This window comes from Myotis nattereri, assembly GCF_964212035.1.
Source record: "Myotis nattereri genome assembly, chromosome: 12".
Lineage (NCBI taxonomy): Eukaryota > Metazoa > Chordata > Mammalia > Chiroptera > Vespertilionidae > Myotis > Myotis nattereri.
This window is the reverse complement of record NC_138087.1, coordinates 49,826,397-49,850,375: the sequence shown is the minus strand read 5'-3', so window position 1 is coordinate 49,850,375 and position 23,979 is coordinate 49,826,397. Positions and strand designations below refer to the sequence as shown.

At 41.6% G+C, this 23,979-nt stretch overlaps 1 protein-coding gene across 1 annotated transcript in view; it reads left to right on the top strand.

The window, feature by feature from the left end:
• The first annotated feature begins 161 nt into the window (after nt 1–161).
• Nucleotides 162–23,979, top strand: part of KIF27 (kinesin family member 27) — a 75,655-nt gene continuing 51,837 nt past the window's right edge. The window contains exons 1-3 of the mRNA XM_081103896.1: nt 162–276; nt 5,308–5,691; nt 14,240–14,440. Coding sequence (XP_080960022.1) covers nt 5,394–5,691; nt 14,240–14,440 — 499 coding nt within the window. The 5' untranslated portion in view covers nt 162–276; nt 5,308–5,393. The remainder of the gene's footprint in view (nt 277–5,307; nt 5,692–14,239; nt 14,441–23,979) is intronic.

The following is a 23,979-nucleotide window of genomic DNA, read 5'->3' as shown; positions in this document are numbered from 1 at the left end:
GTTGTTCATTGAGGCTTTTGTCCTATCAACTTGCTGTCATGTCATACAACTTTTGGTGGGGTGGGGCGGGGCGGGGCTTGACGGGGAGGGGCGGGGCCCAAGGCGCAGCGTGACGCCCGGCCGGGAGGGGGCGCGTCGGCGTCGGGCTTCGCCGGTTGCCCGGAGAACCCGTGACAACAAAAGGCGCGGACTGCGGCGGCGGCGGCGGCGGCGCGGTGGAAGGAAACCGAGGAGTTCTGCGCTGCGCTCGCCGCCGGGACGGGCTTTCTCTGGCCGGTCAGTGCGCGGCGGGCGGGCCGGCCGGGCTGGCGAGGCCGGGTGCGGAGCTTCCTCCCGCCTGCCGCGTCCCGGGCCCGCCGTTGGGAGGAGGAAGCGCGGGCCGGGAGGGGCGCGCTCGGGGGCCGCCGCGGGTGGACTCCGTTGTGGGGGCGGGGGGCAGTTGGGGAGCCGGCTCGGCAGACGACGGCGCCCGCGGGGTGCTGGGGACCCCGCCGGAGGAGGTTGAGCGCCCCTGAGGAGGTCGGGGGAGTAGGATGCGTGGGAGCGCGGGACCGAGCGGCTCTGGAGTCGGACCCTCGGTGGTTCTCGTGTTTGACCTTCCCGCTGCGGGATCTGGAAGGAGTGGGAAGGGCCACCCCTCTGGGGGGTTCGCTTTGTCGCAGGCGCCTTTTTCCCTCGCGGATGTCGAAACTTGGCGCATTCTGAGCGCCGAAGTCCGACCCCCCTCCCGCAGAGGTAGCCGATGACCGAGAAAGGATGCCACATTCTTCCTTGAAAACGCCTTTCAAATAACACCGCCCTCTTCAAGTTTTCAAACCGTCGATGTTTCCCCTCTTTACTTCCTGTCTTCTCCAGCTAGTACTTTATGGAGTTGAAGCCTTTTCTGAGGTCCCTACGCGAGTCACTTTCCATTTGCTGGGAAGTTTCTTATGGAAATATTAACAAGCCACAACTTGTAGATAACCACTCCTTCTGAAAAACCAAGGGCACAGGATGCCAGCCGCATTTGGAAACACTTATTTCTGATTAATGACATGGCTTCGGTGATCAAATATTTATCTTGTCTTTACTCAGATTTCAAACTCCCATTGAGTATGCCTATAGATTACCGGCCAGTCAGATTTCACCTTCCTTTACATTTAACGATGACATAATAGATATATTTCTGATTACTGTAATTGATCAGAAGCTGAAGAAGTGTAAGTGCTGTGGATTTTTAAACAAATTCGTATATATTAATTTTTTGAAAGCCATATGTTTATGGGTCCTAGCCTTTGTAGCTAAATTCCTGTTATATATATTAAAAATAAACCAAGTGGGGGAGCATTTGAGATCATGCTGCCCGTCTCATTCAAACACACATTTATAAAAATTCTCTACAGGTTTGCACATCTCTTAGTCCTTTCTCCTACTACTCAGTGGGAATGAGAAAAAGTGAAATTCCAAAAGACAGGATGGTTGATAATATATATTGCCATTGTAAAGAAACGAAAGAATGGAGGAGGAGTATTTACATCTCTAACCACTTTGAGAAAATTAATAGTGTTGCTATCTAAAGTTAAGAAATCAGGAGCAATTGTGTAAATACGCAAAGTTTAAGTATTATACAGGTTTTGAAAGGCAGTGGAAGGCTTGGAAATCTCATTGGTATCTCCTGTGGGTCAAGTTTCTTAAAAAGAGAAATGCAGAAAAGGACAGAACTAATGACAAAAGTAACAAAACAAAACCTGTTTGAAAGGAAGAATAAAGAACCTTCTAAAAAAGAAGTAGAACTTCCTCTCCATTGATTTAAATCTGCATTCCGTGGGAAACACAAGTATGCTATTACCAAAAACAAACAATGAGACTACACTAGCCAGCAAAGATGCTGGCATTTGAGCACACTGATTAGGGCTGGTAACCATGGACAGCGATGTTCCTGCTGATGCCACAGGGATTCAAGACTGCTTTTCTCTGCTCGTCTGCCCTTTGAGTCCTTATGCACATTCATTTTGAGAAAGAAATTTCTTGATTTTCACTTTGTCTAAACCCACTCTCTTTATCAGATTGAGAAACACATACCTTCTTGCATCAGCCTAAAACCAGTTTTTGTTTGTGTGTGTTTGTTTTGCATCGTTTGAAAATATATCACCACTTAGTTAATTTGCTTTAATGGCTGTCTTATGAAAGAATATATGTTCACTGGGGGGGCGGGGGGGGGGCGGGGAAAGAACATGAAAATATCCCAATTATACTTAGTACTTTATATTAGCAATTTTGTTGGAAGTAGTTAGTCTTGGCTTAACACAGACCATGACTTGTTTTAATGTGATGGTATAAAAACACACACAACTAATCTGTATGATGAAACTTCTAATGTAGGTGTTTAAAGACATTGGGAAGAACCAACTCAGCACAGCATTTCTGCAATTTCTTTGGAAAAGTTCCCAGCAGCAGATGATTGTAGAGACCTTTAGGATCCCTGAAAAGGTTTACTATACATATGAGTATTTAGTTGTTCAGTGATGGATTTTAGTAGAATGAATAAAACTGACAAGATTAGATGCATCTTTTTGGCCATTAAAGATAGTTTGCTAACTATTTTGGGATTTTATGGTCCAAGGGAGCTGATATTATTTTACTCTCAGTGGGCTCTTAGTAGAGTGATGTAAATGTTTTTTGTTATTGTGATCCTTTTCAGACTATCCACTCACAAAGTTGCAAATGCACAGTATTGCTGCACAGTTTTTAAAGGCTAGTGAATATTAAATATGTCTAAATTAACATTTCCATAGCAAGCAAATGTTACTTTTTTCATTAGTCTACTAGATTACTTAATGATATTGTTTAAGACTTCCCTTCTCCCAAACTGATTATTTTTCATCATCTACACTAAACTTTATTATAGATTGCTTGTTACATTTGTAAACTTTTTATCCTACCAAGACCTACAAGTTTTGTGTTTTTTAAAAATATTTTTTTATTGATTTCAAAGGTAGGGAGAGGGAGAGAGAGTTAGAAACATCAGTGATGAGAGAGAATCATTGATTAGCTGCCTCCTGCATTCCCCCCACTGGGGATTGGGCCTGCAACTGGCATATGTTCCTTTGACCAGAATCTAACCCGAGACCTTTCAGCCCACCAGCCAATACTCTATCCACTGAGCCAAATCAGCTAGGGCTGATGGTGTCTTTTGAGGCTTAAAACTTTTGCATTTGATTAAGTGGATTTTATCTATTTTTTCATTTTATTGCTTATTCCTCTTGCTTTCGGTGTTGTATCTGAACAACCGTTGCCAAATCTAAAGTTAGCAAGAGTTACCCCCATGTTTTCTTTTACGAATTTTATAGTTTCGACCTTACATTTATGTATATGAATCATTTTGAATTAACTTTGGTGCATGTGAAATAGGAGTCCAACTGGAGGGTGGATATCCAGTTGTACATGACCTTTTGTTGAAAAGACTGTTTTCCCCCATTGAGTTGTCTTCGCCTGCTTGTTGAAAATTAATTGCCTGTAAATGTGATGGTTTATTTCTGGATCCTCAGTTCTTTTCCATTGATCTCTAAGTCTGGCTATGCCCATACCATACCTTCTTGAATGCTATTGCTTGATTTTAAAATTGGGGAAATGTGTCCTCCAATTTTGTTCTTTTTCAATATTGTTTTTGGTATTCTGTGTCCCTCGGATTTCCATATAAATTTTTGGATGAGCTTGTCAACTTCTATAAAGAAGTCAGCTGGGATTCTGATAGGACTTGTGTTGAACCTTTAGATCGGTTTGGGGAATATGGCATTGTCATCTCAACAATGTCTTGCAATCCATGAACAGGAGATGCTTTTCCATTTATTTAGATCTTCTTTCTTCCAACAATATTTTGTAGTTTTCAAAGTATCAGTTTTAAACACCTTTTTAAAAAATGTATTCCGAAGTATTTTATTTCTTTAATGCTATTGTAAATGGAAGTGTTTTCTTTTTGTTGTTGCTACTCTTCATCCAAGGATATTTTTTCCCATTGAGTTTTAGACAGAATGGAAGGGAGGGGGCGAGAGAAACATCGATGTGAGAGGGACATGGATTAGTTGCTCCCAGCGTGCTCCCCAACCAGGGCTAGGGATCATGCCTGCAACTGAGGTACACGCCCTTGACCGGAATCGAACCCTGAATCCTTCAGTTCTTGGGCAGATGTTCTAACCACTGAGCCAAATAGGCTAGGGTTAGAATTGTTTTCTTAATTTATTTTTTCAGGTTGTTCATTGTAAGTGTAGCTACCAATTTAATTTTTTTAAAAGATATATTTTTATTAATTTCAGAGAAAGGGAGGGAGAGGGAGAGAGATAGAGACATTAGTGATGAGAAAGAATCATCGATCAGCTGCCTCCTGCACACCCCTTACTGGGGATTGAGACCAAAACCCAGACATGTGCCCTGACCGGGAATCAAACCATGACCTCTTGGTTCATACGCCAATGCTCAGCCATTGAACCTCAGCAGCCCAGCCCAGCCCAGTTTAATTTTTTAAAAATATATTTTAGTGATTTTTTACAGAGAGGAAGGGTGAGGGATAGAGAGTTAGAAACATCGATGAGAGAGAAACATTGATCAGCTGCCTCCTGCACACTCCTGACTGGGGATGTGCCTGCAACCAAGGTACATGCCCTTGACCAGAATCGAACCTGGGACCCTTGAGTCCGCAGGCCAACGCTCTCTCCACTGAGCCAAACCAGTTAGGGCCCAGTTTAATTTTTAATGTATTAATTCCACTAGAGATCTTCAGCAATTAGTATAACAATTTAGGAGGAGAAAAGCAGTTTTTCAGTTTTGATTATTTTTGAATAAAAAATGACTTATGGAAATCCTTAAAATTATTTCATGGATTTATTTATAATATTTGTGGCAATGAGGAGATGTTATTTTTAAATATATAGCTATAAAACCTAGTGTAAGGATTTGCTTTTAACGTGTACAATTACCTAGTTATTTTCTTTGATTTAATTTTTTAACTCCCCAATTATTCAATATTTAGATTAATGAGCTGGGAAATATACTATAATTACAGAAAGAAGGGCACAATGGAATCCCATGTGCTTATCATTTAGTTTTCATCATTTACCAACTCATGGCCTCTACCCCTTAGATTATTTACAGCAAATCCAGACATCATATCATTTCATCTATAAATTATAGATGTCCTTTACAAGACAGATTTATTCTTTGTAACTAGCTTATGTTGGAACAAAACCTGTTCTAATTGACTTTGCTTTAGATGATGATTTATTTTTTAGGGAAGTGTTAGTAATTAAATTTTGTTTTTATTTTGATACACAGGAGTCCAGATCTTATGTAAAATGGATGGCTCTCACACTAGACACTGAATGTTAAGTAGAAAATCTGTTAGGAAAATCTAAGCTGCCATGGAGGAAATACCAGTAAAAGTTGCTGTAAGAATTAGACCTCTGCTATGCAAAGAAGTTCTTCATAATCATCAAGTTTGTGTGAGAGTTATTCCAAACACCCAGCAAATTATCATTGGGAGAGACAGAATCTTTACTTTTGATTTTGTTTTTGGCAAAAGTTCCACTCAAGACGAAGTTTATAATACGTGCATAAAGCCACTAGTGTTATCGCTCATTGAAGGCTATAATGTAACTGTTTTTGCCTATGGACAAACTGGATCTGGGAAGACATACACCATCGGAGGAGGCCATGTTGGTAAGATTCTCATAGTCTTTGACGTTTGAAACACTTGAAAGAAGCTACAACATGAGAGTACCTGACACATAGTAGGTGCTCAGCATATATTTTTAAAAATATATATTTTATTGATTTTTTACAGAGAGGAAGGGAGTGGGATAGAGAGAAACATCGATGAGAGAGAAACATCGATCAGCTGCCTCTTGCACACTCCCTAGTGGGTATGTGCCCGCAACCAAGGTACCTGCCCTTAACCAGAATTGAACCTGGGACCCTTCAGTCCACAGGCCGATGCTCTATCCACTGAGCCAAACCGGTTAGGGCAGGTGCTCAGCATATTGATTGATTGAATGAAATAATGAATAGGATAATCAGGTGTGCTCATACGTCATCTTTAAAACATTGTTTTTTAAGTTGAATTTTCATTAAACAGTTTAATTTATGGTTATATTTGTTTGAGGAAAGAAGTTTAAGACAATGTTCAGTGTTTAGACCTTTGACATTTTTTCCAATTTTATTGAGATAAATTGACATATAAATATTAGTCCAAGGTGTACAACGTAATGATTTGATATATGTTTATATTGCAAAGTGATTACCACAGTTCATTTTATATGAATCACTGCACACAGTTTCATTTTTTTTCTTGTGATGAGAAATCTTAGCAACTTTTAAATATACAATATAGTATGGTTACCTGTAGTCACCTCAGGACTTATAACCATTACTCACACCCCCAAACCATGTGCCTCTGGCAGCCCTTTGTCATTTTGAACAGAATTTAAATTAGACATGAGTTAACATGATGTAATTTTGCATTTTTTCTAGATTTTGCATCTTATAATAGTCCACTTGTAAATATTAAGAGTCCTGTAATTAGGACTTAGAGGAAAGTAACTTAGACTCTTTTTTCCCCCCATTTTTTAGCCAGATTGTTAGCCAGTTGTAAAGTTTTTTTACAACTTTGTTGAGGTTTAGTTGACAAATTGTAAGATATTTTAAGAATACATTGTGATGATTTGATCTGTGTGTACATTGTAAAAGGATTCCTCCCTTCTAGTTAATGCATCCTTACATATGTATACAGATTTCTGTTTTAAATACTGAGTACTTTAGGATATAATTTCTCTTGCTTGTAAGAGTTTAGAGAAGATAGTATCATAAGATTTCCTTTAGAGCTGGAAAGAACCTTGAAAATAATTTCATTTATGAGTGAGGAGCTCCAGCCACAGAACGCCGAAGGGCTTACTGAGTTAGGCGGCAGGTGACAGAGCGGAATTGAAAGCCAAGTCTTCTGTCGAGACTTAATTGTATTGGTATTTTCATACTAAAAGCAAGCTTTTGAATGTTGTGCATATAGATCATTGTTGAAAGTGATCGTTAGTATTATCTATATGTATAATGGCTTTCAATTTTTTTTCTACTTTCATGCTTCTCAAATGTAGAATATGTAAGTTTCAGAAACATCTCCCGTTGAGTGCAGGGATGGGTGCGGGGAGGTTTGGAGGTGGCTGTGTGGTTTGAGGAAGCCCTCATTCCAAAGAGTAAATGGAGGGGCCGTAAGTGCCTAATGCCACTACCTTGCCCAATTTTTTAGAATTAGTGTTATACAGGAATAGGAGATTTAAGATATTAGATTATTTTAGGGTCTCACAATAAAATAAATTTCAGATTTTCCACTATTGTGGTTTTTCTTGAAGATCACAGTTTTTTGTTGTTGTTTTTCTTTTTTATTGGCCAATGTTTTATGACCTTAATGACTCAGTATGTGCTTTATGCTAATAGGAGTATAAAATGTTCAGATCTTGGTGATAATTATAGCTATATATATATTTTTTTAATATATTTTATTGATTTTTTACAGAGAGGAAGGGAGAGAGACAGAGAGTTAGAAACATCGATGAGAGAGAAACATCGATCAGCTGCCTCCTGCACATCTCCCACTGGGGATATGCCCGCAACCCAGGTACATGCCCTTGACCGGAATCGAACCTGGGACCTTTCAGTCCGCAGGCCGACGCTCTATCCACTGAGCCAAACCGGTTTCGGCAGCTATATTGTTTTTTAAAAAAATATACTTTTATTGATTTCAGAGAGGAAGGGAGAGGGGGAGAGAGAGAAACATCAGTGATGAGAGAGAATCATTGATTGGCTGCCTCCCACACCCTACACTGGGGATCGAGCCAACCTGACCATGTGCCCATGACCAGAATAGAACCCGGGACCCTTCAGTCCACAGGGTGACACTCTATCCACTGAGCCAAACCACCTAGGGCAAGCATGTCAAACTCAAAGGCTAACATGGGCCATATAAGGTTTAAGTTTATGTGGGTTGCAAAAACCAAAAGCTTCAATTTTCATAGAAACGTAGGTTTATTTCAGTGGAGACATGCTGAATACAAAGGGCTAAAATAAATGAGTAATCGTTAACAAAATAATAGGACATTTTAATAAAAATTAATATTTGTTCTTGAACATTAAATTACCAGACACTGATAACTGCATAAATTAATAAGCGTAATGCAAATGCTAGTAAACCTATTTTTCTTGTTCTCCAAAAGCGAAATATTTTCTGTTGCGCACACCAAACAAGTTAGTACAAGACTAATGACGTGGCAATCGGCTGCTAGAATATTTGCTGCTAGTATTAGTGGCGAGAAATGGTGCGCCTGCGCGTAAGGTGTGTAAGGGAAATGAATGCAACACAATTATAGTAGTCAGTCATTAGTGAACGTTGTAGTTCGTTATTAATATGTATAATAGGATATTGTGAAAATTAAGTTACAAAATTTTTATTAAAAAGTTTCTTATATACAGTTATATTGGCTGGGCCACAAAAATATTCGTTGTGGGCTGGATGCGGCCTGTGATCCACAAGTTTGACATACTTGAGCTTGGGACTATATTGGTTTTTAAAAAATATATATTTTTATTGATTTCAGAGAGGAAAGGAAAAGGAGAGAGAGATGGAAACATCAATGATGAGAGAGAATCATTGATTAGCTACCTCCTGCACGGCCCCCACCTGGGTTCAAGCCCACAACTCAGGCATGTGTCCTCACTGGGAATCAACCACTGAGCTACACTGGCCAGGCATAGCTATATTGTTTTTTTTATTGAGAGGCCAGGAGTGTAATTTTAGTTCTTTAAGGAAAAAAGTTATCTATTGTCCTAAAATACTTTTAACTATTCTGAGGTGCTCTTTATCAGAAGAAATAGACCACCATTAGAAATAAATTTTGGTCCTAACTGGTTTGGCCCAGTGGATAGAGCGTCAGCCTATGAACCAGTGAGCATTTTCAGTTTCCCAGATTGACATTCCCAATTCTGAAAATATTATTTCATCACATTAAATTTCCAATTCTGGGTCAGTTGTCTGCCGTTTAATTATTGACCATGAAAATAATGTTGGTTTCCCCCCCCCCCCCAATAAATAATTTATTGAGCATTTGCTGTATATAGGGTACCATGCTACGTACTATGATAGTATGAAAATTTCTTATTTTTTAATATGATTCTTTTAAAAATATATATATTTCTTTATTGATTTCAGAGAGGAAGGGAGAAGGAGAAAGAGATAGAAACATCAATGATGAGAGAGAATCATTGATCAGCTGCCTCCTGCACAACCCCTACTGGGGATCAAGCCCGCAACCCAGGTATGTGCCCTTGGCCAGAATCGAACCTGGGACCCCTCAGTCTGCAGGCCGACGCTCTATTCACTGAGCCAAGCGGACAAGGGTGTTCAGTATGATTCTTATTTAAACTAATAATCATTTTCCAATTTTTCAGAACCTTGGATGTACTGACTTCTACTAGGCCTAATCTTTAAAAACTTTTATTTCTCTACTCTTTAAATAGCATATAATAAATAGCTAAATGATGACTATTGAGGTACAAAACTTTATAAATTCTCTCTCTGAAATAGTTTATTTCAGGAATATAAGCCTAACATTGAAATGTGATTTATAGGTTACCAAAATATGTATTGAAGCTTTATTATTAATATTATTTGAAATTGAGCTTTTTGATAAGTCTTTTGAATTTTTGTGGGATTTTTCTTATCTTTTGAAGTGGGTAATGATCATCTATACATACTGGCTAATCCAGAATGCTTATACTTTGGTTTATAGATATTGCTATTATCTTGATCCTAGAAGCTGTCAAAAAGGAATCCACTTTCTCCCTTGTATTGGAAAACCTACAGCTTCCTGTACGTGCCACACGATGGCAGTATTACATCTTAAATTAGGTGAAAGGCAGTCCAATTTAATAAAAGTTCAGATTTTCAGGATGATTGTTGCCAAAAATTTAAACATTGGTAATCTTCAGCTTGGAAACAAGTGGGTTTTAAGGTTCATTTGTAAACCAGCATTTTGTAGCTTGTAATATATTTACCATGAAACAATGCTGAAAATGATAGATAGGTTTGTTTCTAAATTGGCCTATAGAAACTTATTTAACCTTAAGTCCCAATTTATTATTTCATTTATTCATTTATCTTGAATTTTATATTGTACTTTTTTTTACTATTTAAAAAATTATGGTAAATATATATCTATCTATCTACACTAATAAAAGAGAAAAATGGTAATTGGTGTACAACGCTACCCTTTTCATTGGCTAATCAGGGCTATATGCAAATTAACTGCCAACTAAGATGGCGGTTAATTTGCATATGTAGGCACAATGCAGGGAGGAGAAAGGGAAAGCAGGAAGAAGCCCCCTGTCACTGACAGTGATTGGAAACCCGGGGGGAGCTAAGAGCTGGGGGGCAGGGGCAAAGGCGGCCCCAGGGCCGCCTTTGCCCTGCCCCCCAGCCATGATCGGAGAATCAGGCGCCTTTGCCGCCCTGGCCAGTGATAGCAGGAAGTTGGGGTGGAGCCAGCGATGGGAGCTGGGCACGGTCGAAGCTGGCAGTCCCGGAGGCTAGGGGTCTCTTGCTTGGGCCTAAAGCGGAGCCCACGATCGCGGGGCCGCTGCAGCTGCGGGTCCCCGCTGCCTGGGCCGACGCCTCAGCCAGAGGCATTAGGCCTGGGCAGGGGCAGAGCGGGAGATCGCAGGGAGCTGAGGGTCCCCTGTCCAGGCCTAATGCCTCGGCCAGAGGCGTTAGGCCTGGGCAGGGGCGGAGCGGGAGATCGCAGGGAGCTGAGGGTCCCCTGTCCAGGCCTAATGCCTCGGCCAGAGGCGTTAGGCCTGGGCAGGGGCGGAGCGGGAGATCGCAGGGAGCTGAGGGTCCCCTGTCCAGGCCTAATGCCTCGGCCAGAGGCGTTAGGCCTGGGCAGGGGCGGAGCCTGCAACCGCGGGGAGCTGGGGGTCCCCTGCCCAGGCCTGATGCCTGAGCCAGAGGCATCAGGCCTGGGTGGGGGGCGGAGCCGGGGATTGGGGGGATATGATGGTCCCCTTGCCCAGGCCTGAAGCCTGGGTCAGAGGCGTCAGGCTTGGGTGGGGGGTGGAGCAAGCGATCAGAGGGAGATGGGGGTCCCCTGCCCAGGCATGATTCCTGGGCCAGAGGCCTCAGGCCTGGGCGGGGGTCAGAGCCAGTGATCGGGGGGAGATGGGGGTCCCCTGCCCAAGCCTGACGCCTCTGGCGGAGGCGTCAGGCCTGGGCAAGGGGCCGATCAGGCGATCGGAGGGTGATGGGGGTCTACGCCTCTGGCCGAGGCATCAGGCCTGGGCAAGGGGCAGAGCCGGCAATCGGAGGGGTCTGGGGGTCCCCTGCCCAGGCCTGACGCCTGGGCCAGAGGCATCAGGCCTGGGCAAGGGGCAGAACCAGTGATGGAGGGAAATGAGGGTCCCCTGCCCAGGCCTGACACCTCTGTCAGAGGCGTCAGGCCTGGGCAAGGGGCCGATCCTGCGATTGGAGGGTGATGGGGGTCAACGCCTGAGGGCTCCCAGTATGTGAGAGGGGTCAGGCTGGGCTGAGGGACACTCTTCCCCCCCCCACACACACACCCAGTGCACGAATTTCGTGCACCAGGCCCCTAGTATATATATATAAAAGGCTAATATACAAAGTGTCCCCACAGGAGTTAGACTGGAAGACCAGGAGTTCTATCACTCGCTATGATGTGCACTGACCACCGGGAGTGGCACAGAATGAAGGAAGGTGCCGGCTGGCGGCTGGTAGCTGAGGAAGGGAGTCCCCGGCCAGCAGCCAGAAGGCCCCGATCAGCTCTGATCACTGGCCAGGCCTAGGGACCCTACCTGTGCATGAATTTCGTGCACTGGGCCTCTAGTATAACATAAAATTTACTATTTTAACCATTTTTAAAAAATGTATTTTATTGATTTTTTACAGAGAGGAAGGGAGAGAGAGATAGAGAGTTCGAAACATCGACGAGAGAGAAACATCAATCAGCTGCCTCCTGCACCCCCCCACTGGGAAGGTGTGCCCTCAACCCAGGTACATGCCCCTGACCGGAATCGAACCCGGGACCTTTCAGTCCGCAGGCCGACGCTCTATCCACTGAGCCAAACCGGTTATGGGTATTTTAAACATTTTAAGATTATAGTGCTCTAACCATAATCTTAATGTTTTGTAACCATCACTGCCTTTTTTTTTCAGCATCCCAAATAGAAACTTTGTATCCATTAAGAAATAACTCCCCTTCCTCATCCCCTGGTGACCTCTAATTTGCTTTCTTTCTCTATGAATTTTCATCTTCTAGATATTTCTTAGAAGTGGAATCATGTAATATTTGTCCTCCTCTGTCTGGATTCTTTCACTTGTTTCCAAGGGCATCCTCCTTGTAGCATGTATCAGAACCTTATTCCTTTTTATGACAATAATATTCCATTTTATCTATATGTCATATTTTGCTTATTCATTCCTGTGTTGGTTGGCACTTGAGTTTCCCCCCTTTTTGTCTGTTGTGAATATGCTGCTATGGACATTGGTGTACAAGTATCTGAGTCCCTAGTATGCACTGTTGTTCATTCATAATGTTGTGCAGATCTGTGTTCTGGGTTGTGGAAGTGATAAAGGAAAAGAGGTATATGACTACTTTTTTTCCTGATCTCATCCAGTCTCATGATATTGAATACCATCTATATGTAGCTGACTTCTGATTTTTAAAAAATATCCAATCCAGACTACTGCCTTGAACTCTGGACTTAATATATATCCAACTATTGCCTGTTTAGTCATTGCAATTGGCCACTAAATATCTCAATTGGATGCTAACAGACGCCTCAAGCTTAATTGATCAAAAAATGAACTTCTGCTATTTTCCCCTCAAACCAACTCAGTCCCCACTCTTACCCATATTTATTGATGGCAACTCCAGTGGCTCAAGAAAAAACCTTAGAGTCATTCTTTTGTTGTTGTTAATCCTCACCAGAGGATATTTTTCCATTGATTTTTAGGGAGAGTGGGAGAAAGAGGGAAAGAGAGAAACATCGATGTGAGAGAAACATATTGATCAGTTGCCTCCTGCATGCGCCCTGACCAGGGCTCAGGCCAGGGAGGAGCCTGCAACTGAGGTACATGCCTTGACTGGAATCGAACCTGGGACCAAACTGGCCAGCGCTAGAGTCATTCTTGACTCATTGCTTTCTTTCACATTTCACATCCAATCTGTCAGGGAATCTTAATGGTGTACCTTTCAACATAGATCCCAAATTGGGTCACTTCTCATCTTTTCTCTGCTACCATCCTGCTGTGAGCCACATTATATTAACCTGCCCAACCCTCTTGATTCCCGGATTACTGCACAGCCTTGTAAGTGGTTTCCCCACACCCACTCCTGCCCTTTTATGGCATTTACAAAACACCAGACTTAGATTGCTCTTAAATTGCAACTTACTACTATCCTCCAGTGCTCTGCTCTCACACAATAAAACCCGACCTCTACTGTGGTCTACACAGACTTATATGTTCTGGCTCTGTCATCTCTCTGACCTCATCCCCTGTCACTCTCCCCTTGCTCTCTCTGCTTCAACCACACTGGCCTTCTTGCTAATGGATCACATCAGTTTAGCGTCTTTGTACTGGTTCTCTCCCTGGGTTACTCTTCCGTCAGATACGCACATGGTTCCTCTGCCACCTCTTTCAAGTCTTTGCTTAAATGTCAGCTTCTCAATGATGCCCATCGTGACTTTTCTACCTAATGTTGCACACACCTCCCACCTAGATGCACCTACACATCCATTCCCCCTTACCCTGCTCAGTTTTTTATCTGGAATACCTATCACTTTTAACATACCATTTAATTCACTTATCAGTTACTCTTTTTTGCTGTTGTCTATCTTCAGTACAGTACCATAAAAACAGGGATTTTTTTTTCTTCTGTTTTGTTCACTAATGGTTCCCAGGGTCTTAGAATACTGCCTGGCAAAAAGAAGGTACTAAATAAATATTTGTTGAATGAATGCATGAGTAAATTTTGAGTAAGGGCATGCATGTGCAAACTTTTAACTATGAATTTTGTAGTTATGGTTTAAAAGATTGATAGTATAGAGAATTGTAAGAAAATAAATGTATTGATTGTCACTTTCATGTTGTAGCTTTTCTTATATTTTAAGTTTCATATGTGCTTTTTTTTTCTTTTTTCTAAAATTTCAGCTTCAGTTGTAGAAGGTCAAAAGGGTATCATTCCTCGAGCTATCCAAGAAATATTTCAAAACATCTCCGAAAATCCTAGCACTGACTTTAAAATAAAAGTTTCTTATATAGAAGTATATAAGGAAGACCTAAGAGATCTTCTAGAATTGGAGACATCTGTGAAGGATCTTCACATCCGAGAAGATGAAAAAGGAAACACAGGTAAAGTAGCCTACTTACTAGATAGCCTTCTTTAGCAAATAGATATGATTTAATTCAGTTTCTGGATACATTCCAACGAAGCTTTAGAAACACATAGAAGCAAAATGAATTTGTTTTTACTTTAAAATTGAATATCTTATTGATTAACAATATCAGTTAAATTGCCCAGGTGAAAAGTAGAAGTTCAACTGTTAGGCAAGATGTTCTTATTAAGTTGTAATTCAAGATAATACTTAGTTCCTAAAAATGCCCACTTCCTTCCACTCCCGACACTGACCTTAAGTCAGACTGAGAAATAGTCTAGATTAATTTTTGTACTTTTTTCCCCCTCTCAGTTACCCCAAGATAGGGGATGGCTTCTCCCTTTGGTGTTCAGCCAGGTTGATCTAGAACTCATCTTTGTTCTTTGATTTTTGTCCCAGCATACCTATTGCTTCCTTATTTTTTTTAGTAGAGAGTTTATGTGTTTGCTTCTCCATACTAACATTTACCTGTCCTTTGTTGAGCTTCTCAAGGTCTGATTTTCTGTGTTTACAACCATTAATCTCATTAAATATCCATTTGTTTGGAAATAGGAGACGGTTAGAAGGGGAGGGGAGTATTTTTTTATTATTATTATTAGTTAAGGTATTACAAATGTGTCCTCATCCCCCCCTTTAACCCCCAACCTCCCCCCCACACACAAACTCATGCTCCCATCCCCCCATTGTCCATGTCCATTGGTTTGGCTTATATACATGTATACAAGTCCTTCTGTTGATCTCTTCCCCTTACCCCCGCCCTCCCCTACTTTCCTTCTGGGGATTGATAGCCTGATCGCTGTTTCTCAGTCTTTGGGTCTGTCCTTTTTCATCAGTCTATGTTGTTCTCTATAATCCACAAATGAGTGAGATCATGTGGTATTTATCTTTCTCTGACTGGCTTATTTCACTTAGCATAATGCTCTCCAGTTCCATCCATGCTGTTGCAAAAGGCAAGAGTTCCTTTTTTTTTACTGCAGCATAGTATTCCATTGTGTGTATGTACCACAGTTTTCTAATCCACTCATCTGCTGATGGGCACTTAGGCTGTTTCCAAATCTTAGCTATGGTGAATTGTGCTGCTATGAACATAGGGGTGCATATATCCTTTCTAATTGGCGTTTCTGGTTTCTTGGGATATATTCCTAGGAGTGGGATCACAGGGTCAAATGGGAGTTCCATTTTTAGTCTTCTGAGGTAGCTCCATACTGTTCTCCACAGTGGCTGCACCAGTCTGCATTCCCACCAGCAGTGCAGAAGGGTTCCTTTTTCTCCACATCCTCTCCAACACTTGTTGTTTGTTGATTTGTTGGTGATAGCCATTCTGACAGGTGTGAGATGATAACGCATTGTCGTTTTGATTTGCATCTCTCGTATAATTAGTGACTTTGAGCAGGTTTTCATATGTCTTTCTGCCTTTTGTATGTTCTCTTTCGAAAAGTGTCTATCTAGGTCCGTTTCCCATTTTTTTATTGGATTGTTTATCTTCCTTTTGTTAAGTTTCATGAGATCCCTGTATATGTTGGAAATTAAACCCTTATTGGTGATATCATTGGTAAATATGTTCTCCCATGTAGTGGGTCTTCTTGTTGTTTTTTTGATGGTTTCCTTTGCTGTGCAAAAGCTTTTTATTTTGATGTAGTCCCATTTGTTTATTTTCTCTTTAGTTTCCATTGCCCTAGGAGCATTATCAGAGAAGAAATTTCTTCGGCATATGTTTGCGATTTCGCTGCCTGTGGATTCCTCTAGTATTTTTATGGTTTCCCGTCTTACATTTAAGTCTTTTATCCATTTTGAGTTTATTTTTGTGTATGGTGTGAGTTGGTGATCTAGTTTCATCCTTTTGCATGTATCTGTCCAATTTTCCCAACACCATTTATTGAAAAGACTGTCTTGCCGAAACCGGTTTGGCTCAGTGGATAGAGCGTCGGCCTGTGGACTGAAAGGTTCCAGGTTCGATTCCGGTCAAGGGCATGTACCTGGGTTGCGGCACATCCCCAGTAGGAGATGTGCAGGAGGCAGCTGATCGATGTTTCTAACTCTCTATCTCTCTCCCTTCCTCTCTGTAAAAAATCAATAAAATATATTTAAAAAAAAAGAAAAGAAAAGACTGTCTTGACTCCATTGTATGCTCATTGTATGCCTCCTTTGTCGAATATTAATTGGGCATAGTGGTTTGGGTCGATTTCTGGGGTCTCTATTCTATTCCATTGATCTATATGTCTGTTCTTGTGCCAGTACCAAGCTGTTTTAAGAACAGTGGCTTTGTAATACAGTTTGATATCTGGTATTGAGATCCCACCTACTTTGTGTTTTCTCAGGATTGCTGCAGCTATTCGGGGTCTTTTTTTATTCCAGATGAATTTTTGGAACGTTTGTTCTAGATTTGTGAAATATGCCGTTGGTAATTTAATGGGGATTGCATTGAATCTATAAATTGCTTTGGGTAGTATGGACATTTTGATGATGTTGATTCTACCAACCCATGAACACGGTATATTCTTCCATCTGTTTATGTCTTCCTCTATCTCTTTTTTCAGTGTCCTGTAGTTTTCAGCATATAAGTCTTTTACTTCCTTAGTTAAGTTTATTCCTAGGTATTTTAATTTTTTTGGTGCAATGGTAAATGGGATTGCTTCTGTAGTTTCACTTTCTGTAAGTTCACTATTGGTGTAAAGAAATGCCATGGATTTCTTAGCATTAATTTTGTATCCTGCTACATTGCCGAATTCATTTATTAAGTCTAATAATTTTTTGATGGAGTCTTTAGGGTTCTGTATGTACAGTATCATGTCATCTGCAAATAAGGACAGTTTTACTTCTTCTTTTCCAATCTGGATGCCTTTTATTTCTTCTTCATGTCTGATCGCAATGGCTAGTACTTCCAGTACTATGTTGAACAGGAGTGGTGAGAGGGGGCATCCCTGTCTTGTTCCTGTTTTTAGGGGGAATGGTTTTAGTTTTTGCCCATTGATTATGATGTTGGCTGTGGGTTTGTCATATATGGCTTTTATTATGTTGAGGTATGATCCCTCAATTCCTATCTTGCTGAGAGTTTTTATCAAGAAAGGGTGTTGGATTTTGTCAAATGCTTTTTCCGCATCAATTGATATGACTATGTGGTTTTTTTCTCTCAGTTAGTTTATGTGATGTATCACGTTTATTGATTTGCGGATATTGTACCATCCTTGCATCCCTGGGATAAATCCTACTTGGTCATGGTGTATGATCTTTTTGATGTACTGCTGGATCCGATTTGCTAGGATTTTTTTTTTTTTAATATATTTTATTGATTTTTTACAGAGAGGAAGGAAGAGGGACAGAGAGCTAGAAACATGAATGAGAGAGAAACATCCATCAGCTGCCTCCTGCACACTCCCCACTGGGGATGTGCCCGCAACCGAGGTACATGCCCTTGACCGGAATCGAACCTGGGACCCTTGAGTCCGCAGGCTGACGCTCTATCCACTGAGCCAAACCGGTCAGGGCTAGGATTTTTTTGAGGATTTTGGCATCTATGTTCATGAGGGATATTGGCCTATAATTCTCTTTCATTGTATTGTCTTTATCTGGTTTTGGGATTAGGGTGATGTTGGCTTCATAGAATGAGCTGGGAAGTGTTCCTTCCTCTTGGATCTTTCGACATAGTCTGAGGAGGATAGGTTTTAGGTCTTCCTTGAATGTTTGGTAAAACTCCCCTGTGAAGCCATCTGGCCCCGGGCTTTTGTTTGCTGGAAGCTTTTTTGACTACTGCTTTGATTTCCTCCATAGTTATTGGCCTATTGAGATTTTTAGATTCTTCCTGGTTAAGTTTTGGAAGGTTGTATTTATCTAGGAATATGTCCATTTCCTCCAGGTTGTCTAGTGTGTTGGAGTAGAGTTGTTCATAGTATTTTCTAACAATCCTTTGTATTTCTGTGGGGTCTGTTGTTATTTCTCCTCTTTCATTTCTGATTTTGTTTATTTGGGTCCTCTCTCTTTGTTTCTTGGTGAGCCTGGCTAGAGGTGTATCAATCTTGTTTATCCTTTCAAAGAACCAGCTCTTGGTTTTGTTGATCTTTTGTATTGTTTTTTTTGGTCTCTATGTCGTTTATCTCCGCTCTGATCTTTGTTATTTCCTTCCTTCTGCTTACAGTGGGCTTTTTTTGTTGCTCTCTTTCTAATTCTTCGAGTTGTAGAGTTAGGTCATTTATTCTCATTGTTTCTTGTTTCTTGCAGTAGGCTTGTAGAGCTATGAACTTCCCTCTCAAGACTGCTTTTGCTGTGTCCCATAGGTTTTGGATTGTTGTGTTTTCATTGTCATTCGTTGCCATGATGTTTTTTATTTCTTCTTTGATCTCACTGGTGACCCAGTCGTTGTTTAATAGCATGCTATTTAGTCTCCATGTGTTTGATTTTTTTGGATTGTTTTTGTTGTAGTTGATTTCCAGTTTTATGCCTTTGTGGTCTGAGAAGATACTTGATATGATTTCAATTTTCTTGAATTTGAAGAGACTTTGTCTGTGACCCAATATATGGTCTATCTTTGAAGATGACAAATGTGCACCTGAGGAGAATGTATATTCTGTGGCTTTGGGGTGAAATGTTCTGAAGATGTCAATTAATTCCATCTGATCTAGTGAGTCATTTAGGATTGATGTTTCTTTGCTGAGTTTCTGTTTAGAGGATTTGTCCAGTGGCGATAATGGGGTGTTAAGGTCCCCTACTATGATTGTATTGCTGTCAATCTCTCCCTTGATCTTCTCCAGAAGATTTCTTACGTATTTGGGTGCTCCTATATTGGGTGCATATATATTTACCAGAGTTATTTCTTCTTGTTGGACTGCTCCCTTTAGTATTATGAAGTGGCCTTCTTGATCTCTTTTTATGTCCTTCACTTTGAGATCTAATTTGTCAGATATAAGTATTGCTACCCCGGCTTTTTTTTCACTTCCATTGGCCTGAAAAACCTTTTTCCATCCCTTCACCATCAGTCTGTGTGCGTCTTTTTTTCTGAGGTGGGTTTCCTGTAGACAGCAGATATATGGGTCATGTTTTCTTATCCACTCATTTACCCTATGCCTTTTGACTGGGGAATTTAATCCATTTACATTTAAAGTTATTATTGATAGAAACTTGTTAGTCGCCATTTTTGTTCTTTACCGCTGCGTTCCTTCTTTGTTTCCTGTTTTTTCTATTTACAGCAGACCCTTTAGCATTTCTTGCATTGCTGGTTTGGTTGTAATAAAGGGGAGGAGAGTATTTTAAAGAATAATACTTTATACTTCTTTTATTTGAAAGGAAAAATATTCAACATAAAATACTTTGAAAACATAAAAAAGTATGAGGAAGAAAATAAAAGATTATTTTTGATCCCAGAACCCAAAATAGTTTCTCTTATTGTTGTGTTTTCTTTTTCTATGCACGTAGAGTTTTTTTTTTTTAAATGTACTTGCGATCCCCCACATACAGTATTACATCTTATTTTTTCACTTAATATTTGTATTGTGAACATTTTCACATGGCTTTAAATAGTTTTCAGCCTTGTGACTCTTGGTGGTCAGGTGGTAATTTGTCTTCTGAATGTATTATAATAATTTATTTATTGTTCCATTGTTGGATATTTAGGCTGTTTCAAAATTTTCACTATTATTAATAACAAGTGACTGTTCTTGGATGTCTTCCTCACCTAGGAAACACATGTAGTAGAACCTTCCAGGAGATAAAGGGTCCTGGTGATGGAGTCACTCCTTGAGGGAGTTTCCTAGCAGCTAGGAAAGTAAGATGGCTATAGTCATTGAAACAGCAGCCTGCAGGGGGCAGTACAGCTCATCTTCTTAGAGACCCTGTCTGGCAGCCATGGCATTCCTGGACATTTGGAGAAATTGTTTTTGTTTGTTTTTAGAAAGCATACATAGTAGTTTATGAAATTACTAGAGGCCCAGTGCATGAATTCGTGCATGGGTGGGGTCCGGCCGCCCACCCCTGATGTGGGGGAGCGGGGACGGGGAGTTATTAGTGTCAAAGATCTTTGCAGGGTGTATACACGTTTGCTGTTGGCTTTAGGATGAGTTGAAGCTTCAAAGGCACTTCAGTGTCAGGGACACTTACAGCTTCTGTTTCTAAGCCTCCCCCTAGACAGGTAATGCAGTTTAGTTCCCTGCTGACAAACCTCCTAAAGAGAGGCCGTGGTGTGATGTGCTGCCCTCTTTGGTAGGAAGCAGTGGAGAGAGAACGCAGGAAGATGGTGGTTGTGCTGGGCACCTCTCCTGGACACCTGACTGATGGTCCAGACCATGAGCAGTTTTCCTCCTGATCACTTGTCATTCAGATTTCTGGTCTATGGAGCCTGGAGAGCATTTACTTACTTAGAATTTCTGAAGGTCACACTTCAGTGATGGGGGGCTGGGCGATTGGGGGGCGGGGGCAGCAGAGGGAAGGGCTGCGGGTGGTTGGATGGCAGGCCCCGCCCCTGATCGGGCTGGTTGACCGCTGCAGTGCACGGCATAGCCACTGGTCATTCTGGTCGTTCTGCTGCCATTCGGTCCCTTGGCTTTTATATATATAGATTAGATAATTCAATATAGCTATTTTTTTCTGAACAGAATTCAGGCTGGAGTTTTGAGCTTTTGTATCGTGAAATATATTTACTGAATATTTTTATCTTTTATTAAAAATTATAAAAATAATACATTTATTTTAAAATTATCTCATAGTATGGAGGGTACATTGTCATTCCTGATAAACTTAATGGTCAAAATATTCCCTGACTGATATCAATTCTGCAAAAATTTTTTGCAGGATGTAACAAATTGTGTTAAGACAAATTGCCATATGTCTTACATAATGTCTTACAACATGCACTTGTTTGACATTTTTATTGAGTCCTTTGTGTGAAGCAATGGTTGGTATCCAACCTGGAAGCGGCACAATTAGCACCACCTTTGAAGCTTTTTAAAAAGTATTGGTGCCTAGCTGGTATGGCTCAGTGGTTGAGTGAACCAGGAGGTCACTAAAATTTCTTCCTGGTCAGGGCACATGCCGGTTGCGGGCTTGATCCCCAGTGTGGGGTGTGCAGGAGGCAGCGGATCAATGATTCTCTCTCATCATTGATGTTTCTATCTCTCCCTCTTTTTTCCTCTCTGAAAGCAATACAAATATATTTTTTTAAAGTACTGGTTTCTGGGCCTTACTTTTCAGAAATTCTAATGAACTAGAGGCCCGGTGCACAAAAATTTGTGCACTCAGGGGAGTCCCTCAGCCCAGCCTGTGCCCTCTCGCAGTCTGGGACCCCTTGGGGGATAACCACCTGCTGGCTTAGGCCCGCTCCCCAGGGGATTGGGCCTAAGCTGGCAGTCAGACATCCCTCTGGCAGCCTGGGAGCTCTCGGGGGATGCCCACTTGCCAGCGGGGAGCATGCCTACGCTGCAGTCTGACATCCTTAGCGCTGCTGACGAGGTGGGAGAGGCTCCCACCACCACCGCTGTACTGGCAGCCGTCAGCCTGGCTTGTGGCTGAGCAGAGCTCCCCCTGTGGGAGAGCACTGAGCACCAGGGGGCAGCTCCTGCATTGAGCGTCTGCCCCATGGTGGTCAATGTGTGTCATAGTGACCAGTCATTCCCAGTCGTTCTCCTGTTAGGGCGAATTTGCATATTACTCTTTTATTATATAGGATAGAGGCCTGGTGCATGGGTCGGGGTCGACTGGTTTGCCCTGAAGGGTGTCCTGGATCAGGGTGGGGGTCCCGCTGGGGTGCCTGGCCAGCCTGGGTGAGGGGCTGAGGGTCATTTTCAGACTGGCCACACCCCTTCAGGGTAGTGGGTCCTGCTGGGGTGCCTGGCCAGCCTGGGTGAGGGGCTGAGGGCTGTTTGCAGGCTGACCACAGCCCCTTCAGGGTGGGGGTCCCCACTGGGGTTCCTGGCCAGCCTGGGTGAGGGGCTGAAGGCCTTTTTCAGGCTGGCCACAGACCCTTCATGGTGGGGGTCCCCACTGGGGTGCCTGGCCAGCCTGGGTGAGGGGCTGAGGGCTGTTTTCAGGCTGGTCACAGACCCCTCAGGGTGGGGGTTCCCCCTAGGGTGCCTGGCCAGCTTGGGTGAGGGGTTGATGGCTGTTTGCAGGCTGGCCACAGTCCCCAGCCACCCAAGCTCCCAGTGGAGGCTGGCTGGAAGCAGGTATCTTGGGTTTGTTTATATTCTATAATTGAAACTGTTGACTTGAGTGGAGCTCAGAGCCGGCCAGGGCCTGCGGGAAGCTTGGCTTCCTCCATTGCTGGGGCAACCAAGCCTCCTGCTTGCTCCAGCTCCGTGGCTGCCAGCCGCCATCTTGGTTGGGTTAATTTGCATATAGTCGCTCTGATTGGCTGGTGGGCGTGGCTTGGGGGCATAGCAAGGGTACAGTCAATTAGCATCTGTGTCTTTTATTAGTGTAGATTAGTCTGGGATGGGACCTGGGCACAGGTACTTTCTTTTTTATAAAGCTCCCTCCCAGGTGATTTGCAGCTGGGCTTGAGAACCTTACCTAGTACTAAGCTATACCCTAACACTAGAAAAGTTATATAAAATTTATGCTATAATTTATAGTTATATTATCATGTTTTATAATTGCTGATATTTTAGCATTGTCTGTAGTACAGGTACTTTAGAACTTTAAATGAACCAGGTTGTTAAAAAAGGTTTCATGATCGAAATAATATAAGCAAAATGATTATTTTTCAAAGAAACAGTGGCATGATGGGATCTGATTAAAAAGGAAGTACACCATTGTAATTTGACCTCAGAATTAGGAGCTTTACTGCTTTGATTCAAATCTGAAATCTACCTAGTCTTTTTTGAAAATTTTGGGTATAAACATGTGGTAATAGTAAGCCTAGGTTACTTGTTCTTATTCTGCTGTTGAAATAGAAATTTTCTGCTTGTTTTGAATTGCCATTTCGTTTGTTTACCTTGCACTCTGATATTATGTAGGGCACACCTGCTTTTAAAATGAATACCTTTACTTATACTAAAATTTTCATCTGTCATTAGATGTGACTCCACAATATAAAAAAAACCTTAAACCTAAAGAGAGCTTGAATAGTAACAAAATTCAAGAGAGACTATTTTTTAAAAATGAATCTATTACTAATTAATTGTTTTTTTAATCCTCACCTAAGGATACATTTATTGATTTTAGAGAGAGAGGAAGGGAGAGAAAGAAATATTGATGTGAGAGAGAAACATCAATCCATTGCCTCCCTTCTCACCCTGACCAGGGACTGAATCCAAAACTTAGGTATGTGTCCTGACCGGGAATTGAACCTGCACCCTTTTGGTGTATGGGACTACACTCCAACCAACTGAGCCATCTGGCCAGGGCTGATTAATTCTTTTGAGTTATATATTTAATTAATTTATTATCTTTTAATTAATCCATTAGCTTCTCCAAATCAAATACTGAAATTAAGAGTTTTTCTCTTATTAGCTGGTTTAAAGAATTGCGTATGATGTGTGACTGCAAAGAAACCAGATCATTAAAAACTATGTACAATATTGTATCTTTTAG